The following is a 9,964-nucleotide window of genomic DNA, read 5'->3' as shown; positions in this document are numbered from 1 at the left end:
AAACCCCTTCATCTTGTAAAAACACCATCAATGATTACTCTTGCGTTACCTTGTTGTCTGTCTCTAGTTTGGCAAGTCTTCGAATTTTGGCTTGCGCTTTTGCAACCAAATCTGATTATTTTTTTCATGTAATGCACAGCCATGCTCACACAACACCCTCTGGCTCAGGCTACAGTAGCCACACCCCAAACTCTCGCGATTGGTTGAGCTGGAAAGTGATTGACGGATCCCAAATGTTCTGATGGTGCCTGGGAGGCATAATGTTTACAATTTTGTCAAAGATATAAACCCATGAATAGTAGTCAGTTTACAATAAACTGGCTTAAGAGAATGTATTCTGACCAAAATAAAAAATCATGCAATCTTCACCTTTAAATAAAAGGTCAAATCAAAATTTTAAAGTTATACGTACTTTACGATTTTAACCCTCATCCGTCCCTCCCGAAACCTATAACAAAAGAATGACCCGAAGGCCAAAAATGACACCAATTTTTATTTTTGGTCCAGAAAGCTTATATTGGTCCATTTTTATATATTTTTTTTTTTTTCACATTTTTTATGTAGTTTTTTTTTTTTTATTATTCACATTAAATTCTGGATATTTTTATGAAAATTAGCATATTTTATACATTTTTTCACCAAAAAACAAAACAAAGAAAGACAATTTCTGCATATTTATACTTTAAACATGATCATCCATCAGGACCTAGGTCACTGAGTGTCTCTGATGCCATCTGGTGCGGGAAAATTACATAAAATTGCATTTTATGATTACAGCCACTAGAGGGGCCTATTGAATCCTATGGAGATTCTTAAATGAGCCAAACAAGTGAAATGTTTAAAACTACACCAACTTGAGGCTTCATTAAGCCTTGAGATATATCTCAAGGCTTTCAGAACTAAAAACTATATTTTGTAAAAAAAAAAAAAGAAAAATTATTTATACTGAATTTTAATCCAAACACATGCATATTCATACAGTTTCATAGATATGTAATAAATATAAAAGATACATTTAAAAATATAAATATGATATAAACTCATTGGTCTCCACCCCATCACTCAAATTTAACTGTGTTAAGTCACAAAAAAATTCCAAAATGACAGTCATTTCCCAGCAGAAACATCATATATGCTATAATGTGTTTCAATGGGAGTGTGTGTGCCTGTGTGTGTGGGTATGTGAGTTTTTTGTGCATTGAGGACATTCTGCAGTCTCAGCCCTTTGTTTGGGTATGCATGTTTTTTTCGGACATTCCATTTATTCCTATGGCCGGGTCAAAATGAATGTAATACTTGTGGGTGTAATACTTTTTTTTATTACACCCACATAGAATCCTCGAATCGACTCAGATTTTTTTAGTGTGTGCTCCATGCTCAAGTGTGATAAAATTAAATTTAAAAAATCCGCCGTTTTTTTCGTAAATTCAATGCTTTTCCAGTGGCGGGTCAAAATGACGAGGGACACTTTAGATACTTTTTTTATAGCACCCCCTTAAACTGCTTGAATTCACTCGAAAAAAAATTCATGTATTCCCGGTTCAAGTGTGACAAATGTAACAAAGTCTCATACCATAAAGATCAACGCTCGATTTTTAAAAAATCTTTAAAAATGAGTTTTGGGTCAAAATGACCCGAGGGACGGATGAGGGTTTTAATCCCGTCTGGATCTGCTAAATCTGTTTTTCCTCACACAACCTCTGTAATAATTCCAGAGCAAATGTTTTTCGGCAAACTCTGAGAAATCTAATCCCGTCTAAATGCGAATGTCTGTGTTTGCCGACGATATTCCCAAAGCGTTTCCACAAAATAAAAACCCGTTGTGATTATTGTTAATTAACCATTCAAAAAGACGAGGTGCCACAAGTCCTTCCCTAAATTAACTTTGTGAGGGCACTTAGTGAATCAACTTCTGACTTATTTAATGATCTTCAAGTTATCATTGCTTTTAGTGACGTCTTGCTCTTACAAGCAAGTTTTGTGTACAAGGCCTCTTAGATAAATACATAAAAATAAAGTGCCTTTGCTGCGAAAAGGCTTGACAAAATACCATAAAGACTTAACTGAGAAGCAAGCACAGTATGTGAGATACACCAAGAGATTTCACATACTGCCTAAAATAGGCGACTTAAAGATAAAGCATCATGGCCTTCCCAGATTAGCTAAATGGATTGACTTTTATTTGAATCTGCCTTCTATAAAGCATAAGAGCTGTTTAAAAGACACGTAAAAGACCACTTTGTACAGAAGGTGCAGGATAGAGAGGGAGGCTAAGCGTTTTTCAGTGCATATAGAAAACCTTTACACTAATATAGAAACTGAGAGAGACTTGGTGGCAGTGAAGAAATGTTTCAAAAGGTATCCAGACAAAGATAGACCGGAAGAAAGACAATTAGGACTGGACATCCCTGCCTTACTGGATTATTTGACAATGACAGGCAGGTGTGTTGAAGCAGGGAGTCTGAACTCTCCAGTGATGGCCATTCATGTGAATCATGCTGTCAGGGTTTGCCTGTTTTTCCCCCAAAATCAAAACGTGGATTGTGAATGTGCCACTAATTATACATGATATAAGCTCTCTTACACAGCCACTAATAGTGATGGGAAGATCTGAATTATTTTACTGATCTTTTAAATTCGGTCAGCAAAATTAAGTAATCCACATGCAGATCTGAGATTACATGAAAAAAAAGAGAGAAAGCGATACAATATTGTGTTACTCCCTAAAAAAGTAACTATTATGTTACCTAGTTACTTTTTATGGAAAGTAATGTGTTACTTTTGCGTTACTTTTTCTCATCTGGGCTTGGCTTGCTTGTTTGTTTTTAATATAAAAGTTTTGGCAAACGTAAAAGTGGAATGAATGAAGGAAATATAAATTCACATCTGTAGGGGTCTTATTTGAAAAAGTAACTCATACATTTAATTTTAAATTTAAAAGTAATGTTAATTTACTAGTTACTTGAAAAAAGTCATCTGATTACATAACCCCAACACCGTCAAAGGATGGAGGCTTGAGACAGTGTATTGATTATCATGCCATCGACAATATAACTAACCTATTTCTATAAATATTTCTGGAACATTTTCCAGCATTGATTGTTGAATAAAAAGCCACTTTAAATGCTTGTGAGAAATCATTAACATTTCTTAAGCCAGGATGTTTCATTTTTCCTTTCTTATATGATGGTGATTAAAAGTTCACTCTTTGAGTGAGGGCTACTTGTTTGATATACTCTCTCTCTCTCTCACTCTCTGTCTCTCTCTCTCTCTGTCTCTCTCTTGTGTTGTGTTCCCTGGGATCTGGATCTTTTCTGAAAGATCATAATTCATAATTTCTGAAGATCATGAGACACTGAAGACTGGAGGAATGATGCTGAAGATCCAGATGGGAGGTTTTCCTCTGAAGGAGGGGCTCTGCTGCTGTAATATGAGGAGAGGCGTGACGTCAGCGGCGCGTCATCATCAGCTGCTGTAATCAGCCTACGCGCGCGCGGTGATTCCCAGCGTCTATCTCTGCATCGCGTCCACTGTTCCTCCATCACGGCCAGGCGTTAGGACACAAACAGCTCGAGTCCGCTCGGAATCATGTCTGTCGCGGGACTGAAGAAGCAATTCCACAAAGCCACTCAGGTAAGCCTCGACACGGCGGTGCTGCAGTGCTACAGCGCTCTGAATCCTAATGCGGATCTTCACGCGGAACACTGTGTTCTGCTGCTGGATGCCTTACCGACAGGCTAGCACTCATGCCAGACACAGAATGAATGCATGCTCAGTGCTTTTTCGTGAGGTGTTTATTAGCACCGATGAAATGAAAACGCGTGAACATGAATATTTAACATGCCTAGAAGAAAGTTGTTACATAATAGCTGCCCTCTAAAGCAGTCGTGATCCGGTGACACTTCAAAGCCATGATGCTCTTAGCACCACTCATGACGTGAACATTGAACACTGATGCTTTGTGCAGAAAAGATTTCGCAGGAATAATTGGTCGTTTTAAGGGTCATTTTGAAACCACTGCTCTGCATCCCTCTACTCAAACCTGTTCACAGAATGAATGCATGCTCAGTGCTTTTTCGTGAGGTGTTTATTAGCACCGATGAAATGAAAACGCGTGAACATGAATATTTAACATGCCTAGAAGAAAGTTGTTACATAATAGCTGCCCTCTAAAGCAGTCGTGATCCGGTGACACTTCAAAGCCATGATGCTCTTAGCACCACTCATGACGTGAACATTGAACACTGATGCTTTGTGCAGAAAAGATTTCGCAGGAATAATTGGTCGTTTTAAGGGTCATTTTGAAACCACTCTAATCATCCCTCTACTCAAACCTGTTCATGATAACCTAAATCAGGTGTTTGATTCATTACAAACCCAAAAGGATCCAGGAACAAGGTTGAAAACCACTGCCTTTGCTGTGAATATGAGATTGTGTGAGTTGTAAAGCTGGGCTTGCATCTCACTGCCTGACTTTAAACTACACAGTCTGTGAGAGAGATTGTGATGAATCGTGGGCTCTGAGATCTCCAGCAGCCGCTGCGTGACTCAGAGCTGCTCTGGAGAACAGATGGTTCCTCACACACTGCTTCAGCTCACAGCGCGCTGCACTTCATACACAACCTTCATGCAGTCGTGACACAATATAGTGGCTGCTCTGTGAAATACTGCTTTTCTCCCTTATTTACCTTCTCTCAGTTAAGTAGAGGCAGATTTGTCCTGTTTTGCCTGCAGTATTTATTCTTGGAAATTTGCTTATATGGTGAATATTTGCCTAAATGTGACCCTGGAGCACAAAACCAGTCTTAAGTGTCAATTTTTCAAAATTGAGATTTATACATCATCTGAAAGCTGAATAAATACACTTTCCATTGATGTATGGTTTGTTAGGATTGGACAATATTTGGCTGAGATACAACTATTTGAAAATCTGGAATCTGAGCGTGCAAAAGAATCTAAATATTGATATAACAAAGAGTGAAAAATTTAAGGGGGTCTGAATACTTTCCGTACCCACTGTATATATATATATATATATAAGATAGGCCTTGAGATGCAGTAAGCTGTTTGTGTAATGTGCCCATGTAATTTGCAAGTGAAACACAAATAGTGATTCATAACTGCTCAAGCTTTTTAACACTTGTTTTAGCACATCTCTTCTGTCTTGTTCTTGTCATGCGTGGTAGTTACATAAAAGAGAGCTGAGATTTCACAGAAACTGTCTGCTCAACTTGTCATGTAGTTGTAACTAAATGCTCTGCTAATATGAAACCAGAACACAACAGAAAAATACAGAATAGACATTTGCACTAAGATAAGTGCAATAAGAACAGTGGCTGAATTAGGCCTATGATAACATTAAACAATACTACAATTCTGTGAAGTATTGCAGTTAGTCTGTCGGCAGCATTTGGCATATCTAATGAATGTGCATTCAAACTGTTCATTCAGTTAAAACTCAGAGGTTAGGTCATTGATTAAGTAACACCGTCACATGTATTCTGCTACTCCCCAGCACTGTACAGTATACAGTTATACAGATGTATTGTTTTGGAAATGTATGTTGCATGGTAAAATTAGTCTTTGGTTTGTTGTTTAAAAATAGCTTGTAATGCAAGTTCTACAATACAAGTTGATGTATTGTACTTGGCAAGCCAGTGGCTTTAAAATGATCTTGGATGATGTATTTGTTGACTTTATCTTTGTGCAATCTGGGATCTTTTATTAAAACCCGAAGGATGAGAAATATATTCTCTTTTTTTTTCCTCTTATAAGTATTAAATATGGTTTATTCTTTTGGTGGATGCTATTGTGGTGGATTATACAGGTGCAGATTATGTTCGACATCATTGCTAAAATATATCAGTTTTCCTGATTTCTAGCTATGATCAAGCAGAGCTGTGCCATGTTTCTGAGCACCCCTGCATGGGCAGACATGAAGGCAGCAGGTTATACTGCTGGATAGAAGGTTTTTCTAGTGTTAAACATGAACTTGTATTCAGGACTTGATTTCCAGATTGGCAGAAAGTCCATGGGATGAGAAAGAAAGGTGTTGGACATTGCTGATGGCCTTGTGGATGTTGTTGTTGTTTTTAAGAGAGAATTGATCATTTGCTAGTTTGAAAGTAGAAAGTTGACAGCAACACCAAAAGTAGTCAGAAATTGATTTTTATGAGCCTTCTGTGTGTTGATTATGTGGTAAATTTATGAATATTGTCTTTTTTTTCTTTGCAAAAACAACAACACTAAAGTGCATAAATAAATCAAATAAATACATGCTCATGTTAAAAAGCCAACTCTGAGAGAAATTGCAATTTTCTCGAGTCTGTCAAGCATTCGTGTAACTATTACACACTTCTGTTTGAGACTCTTCAGACCACTTTCTGAATGTATGCAATGCATCCATTATCAGAAGCCCAACACAAACTGCTTGCATACAGTTTAATCACAGCCAAGAAGTTAATACTGTTGTTCTGGAAGAAAAGGAGGCTCCTACCGTCAAATTATGGCTTGGAGAGATGATTTCTACTTTACATAAGTTGGAATGAATTAGATGCTGTTAGAAGGGCAAATGTGAACAGTTTGACCAAATCTGGCACCCGTTTCTCTGTTGTCTTGATGGAAATCTTATGGACTAATGCATCATTTGTTAATGTAATGTTTTGATATTTCTTTCTCATACTTTACAATTTAATGGAAACAGGTCTGGTATGGAATGGTTTGTGATGGGTTTTTTTTCTCTCTCTCTCTTTTCTAATTTTGATTGTATTCTTTGTACAGGTAAAAGAGATGAAAATGTAAGATTGCAAGTCCATGTTCAAAATCTTTGTCTTTCAATAAAAACTTATTTGACAAAAAAAGACTCTTCGGACCAAACCATCAGCGAGAGCCGTGGAGCAGAACAAAGGTGTCTCTAGACTAATTCACGAAAGATTGGTTTCAGTCGACAGAAATACAGAAAAGCATCCATCATATCTGCGTAATAACATGTTTCTCAGGTCAGTTGGAGCACTCATGCTGCGGACCGAACGTGCTTGGAAACATCGCCAAGTTATTCTTTTATTGCAATAGGCTAGACGCAGCCATAATTAGTGATCCTTCATTTCTAATGGGGTTAATGGAGAAAGTGTGAATGGTGACATCATGTACAGGTTGTGTGACCTGCCCTCATGCTCAAAAACCATGAACAAATCCATGCACGATAAAATATGAAACCACATTAGATTCTCTTGAAATGAGGACAAACCAAACCCAGTTTGTGCTGACCACCATGTGCTTTGTGTATGTTTGACTGCCAAGAGCACCATCACAATTCAGAAACCATAACAGAAAGTATGTCGTGAATAATTCTACATATTACAGTGTTTGATGTTAAGTGTTTGTTTACTTGTGTATAATTAACATGTGGAACTGTTGCATTGCTGTTGATGTAAAATCTAAAGCTAAAGCACTACTTATTTAGACTGAATCATTCGATTTTTTTTTTTTCTAGAGTAAGCAGAGAAGAACATGTTCCAGACTTAGAAATAATAGCTTAGAATCAATAGATGTCAGTACCAATGCATTTTAATAGCACTATGTGAACATGTTTAGACCATTTAACACTCTGGTCACATTAAAGCCATGTCACTTCAAGCACCCGCATATGCTTACAGTATTTTTTGGCAATAACTGTTCTGTGTGGCAAATATCTACATTAGACTCTGATTGGGTTCTTTAATGGATGCGCAGTTGTTTGGGTTTTGTCCAGTAGCAGGAGATTGTTTGTGGGTTAATGCAGTAACTGGGTAGAACATATGAAATACACTAACTAGTCTTCCAAATGAGAACATCACTAATCTCTTCTGCCTCTGGTTTTCTCTTTCATGTCTTTGTAGATTTCAGGGGTAGTTCACCCAAAGATGAAAACTGTCATCATTTACTCAACCTCAAGTTGTTCCAAACCTGTTTGAGTTTCTTTCTTCTGTAGAACACAAACGAAGATATTTTGAAGAAGGTTGGTAACCAAACAGTTGACGGTAGCCATTGACTTCCATAGTCTGGGAAAAAATACTGTGGAAGTCAATGGCTACCGTCAACTGTTCTACAGAAGAAAGAAACTCAAACAGGTTTGGAGAACTTAAGGGTGAGTAAATGATGACAGAATTTTCATTTTTGGGTGATTTGATCATTTAAACTCCCCTTTTCTATTAATAACAAACAAAATACAACATACTGACTCGTGCAAGATTGGCCTGTGCTATATGTTGCTTTCCAAAACGGCATCTCCTCATCAGAGACTGCACTCAGACACTTCACGACTTTGAATAAGCCAATAGCCATTAAAGAGCACTGAATCGAGAGAGTGATTGAGTGTGTGTGAGTGAGAGTGTGTGTGTGTGTGTGTGTGTGAGTGAAATGCGTGTTCTATTCTGTTCTGCTGGTCATGATTTAATAGTAGTCTGATGATTCTGTATGGCAGGGCAGGCTCATCCTGCTGTTATGTAAGAGCTGTGTGAGGCTTAAGAATTACATCACCATCACAGTTCCGTTTCCCACAGCATCAGAATGACACCGGATTGACACAGGCACATGTCCTTGGTTATTTTATGAATGTTACGTTTCATCCAATACTGTATTCTTAGTATCTCACCATATATTGCATATCAAAGATGCGCTGTATCGCTGCGTTCAGTGCTCCTCCGTCTCCTCAGCATTGAGTCACATATGGACTTCTCTATATATACATATATCTTCCCTACAGGCTGTCCCCCGCTTTTAGCTCTTTTGAGTACAGTGTTCTGGAATTCTCCTTCTAATGTGCTTTTAAAATCCCATTTACAGCTTATGTTTTCTTAAAATCAGACTAATGTTTTGTTTGGTTTTTCTTTCTCAATCCATTCAACATCATTGTACTGTTATTTTTTACATTCAAAGCATTTGATGTTTGACGTTACATACTTTTTAAACCCTTGCTTGTTTTTTGGTTTCATGACATTTTAAAGGTTTAAAGGGTTTTAAAAAACTAATTCATTAATTACAATTAATTATTATTTATTATTATTACTATCCATTGTTTGGGGTTCAACTTTCACTATTAACTGTTAACTCTGACTTTTGCCTCACTAGACTCCTAATTTGATGCTTATTAATAGTTAGTAACATAGTTGTTAAGTTTAGGATTAAGGGATCTAAAATATACACATGCAGTAATGCACTAATAAACAGCCAATATGGTAGTAATATGCATGCTATTACACAACTAGTTACTAGTGAGAATTGGTCCTTAAAAAAAGTGCTAGCTTTATTATTATTATTATTATTATTATTGAGCATATAAGAGCCATTCCTCCTCAGTTCAGGGGAAAAGGCACATGTCTCCTCTAGCCATCTTTATGCATGAGCTTTCTCAGCTGCTCTTAATTACACGCACCCACACACAATAATAGGAGCCCAAGGCATGTTCATCCCTCTCTGCCATGCTGACAATCACAAACCAAGGGAGGACATCCTCCCATAACCTCCTTCATTTGGCCATCTCTCTGTTCTATTTATTTATAAGCGGTTAATCTTTGGCGGTTGTAATCCAGGAGGCCTGACTGGAGGGTGGGGGAACTTTCTCTTCTCCATGTGCTGTTGTCACATTGGGTTTCATGTGACTGCTGTCTGCCTAGTCAGTAGCACAACACCTCGTTTCAGGTAACAAGGTTGATCCGAAACCTTTAGCAAGCCTTGATTGAATCCTTTGAGCTTATACATGTGCATATGTAGATGTGCATCTTTCTATGAAACTCCACAAAAACACATGCAAACTTTTTGTTACTTCTGTGTAGACTTGTGCCGGTATTCGGTATGCGATATATCACGGTAATTAATATGCACGGTATTGTTATCGTGGGCACTTCTAAATACCGTGAATAATTATATATTACAAATTATTCAGAATTTTGAATGCATTTTAAGAATACTTTTCCCATCAACTGGT

General features: G+C 37.4%; 1 protein-coding gene across 1 annotated transcript in view; it reads left to right on the top strand.

The window, feature by feature from the left end:
• Window positions 1-3,447: 3,447 nt before the first annotated feature.
• LOC107700329 (endophilin-A1-like) overlaps window positions 3,448-9,964 on the top strand; it is an 18,365-nt gene continuing 11,848 nt past the window's right edge. Inside the window, exon 1 of the mRNA XM_016501958.1 lies at window positions 3,448-3,633. Coding sequence (XP_016357444.1) covers window positions 3,589-3,633 — 45 coding nt within the window. The 5' untranslated portion in view covers window positions 3,448-3,588. The remainder of the gene's footprint in view (window positions 3,634-9,964) is intronic.

This window comes from Sinocyclocheilus anshuiensis, unplaced genomic scaffold (genome assembly GCF_001515605.1).
Source record: "Sinocyclocheilus anshuiensis isolate Anshui unplaced genomic scaffold, SAMN03320099.WGS_v1.1 scaffold326, whole genome shotgun sequence".
Lineage (NCBI taxonomy): Eukaryota > Metazoa > Chordata > Actinopteri > Cypriniformes > Cyprinidae > Sinocyclocheilus > Sinocyclocheilus anshuiensis.
The sequence above is the reverse complement of the archived record's forward strand: the minus strand, read 5'-3'. Positions and strand labels throughout refer to the sequence as shown.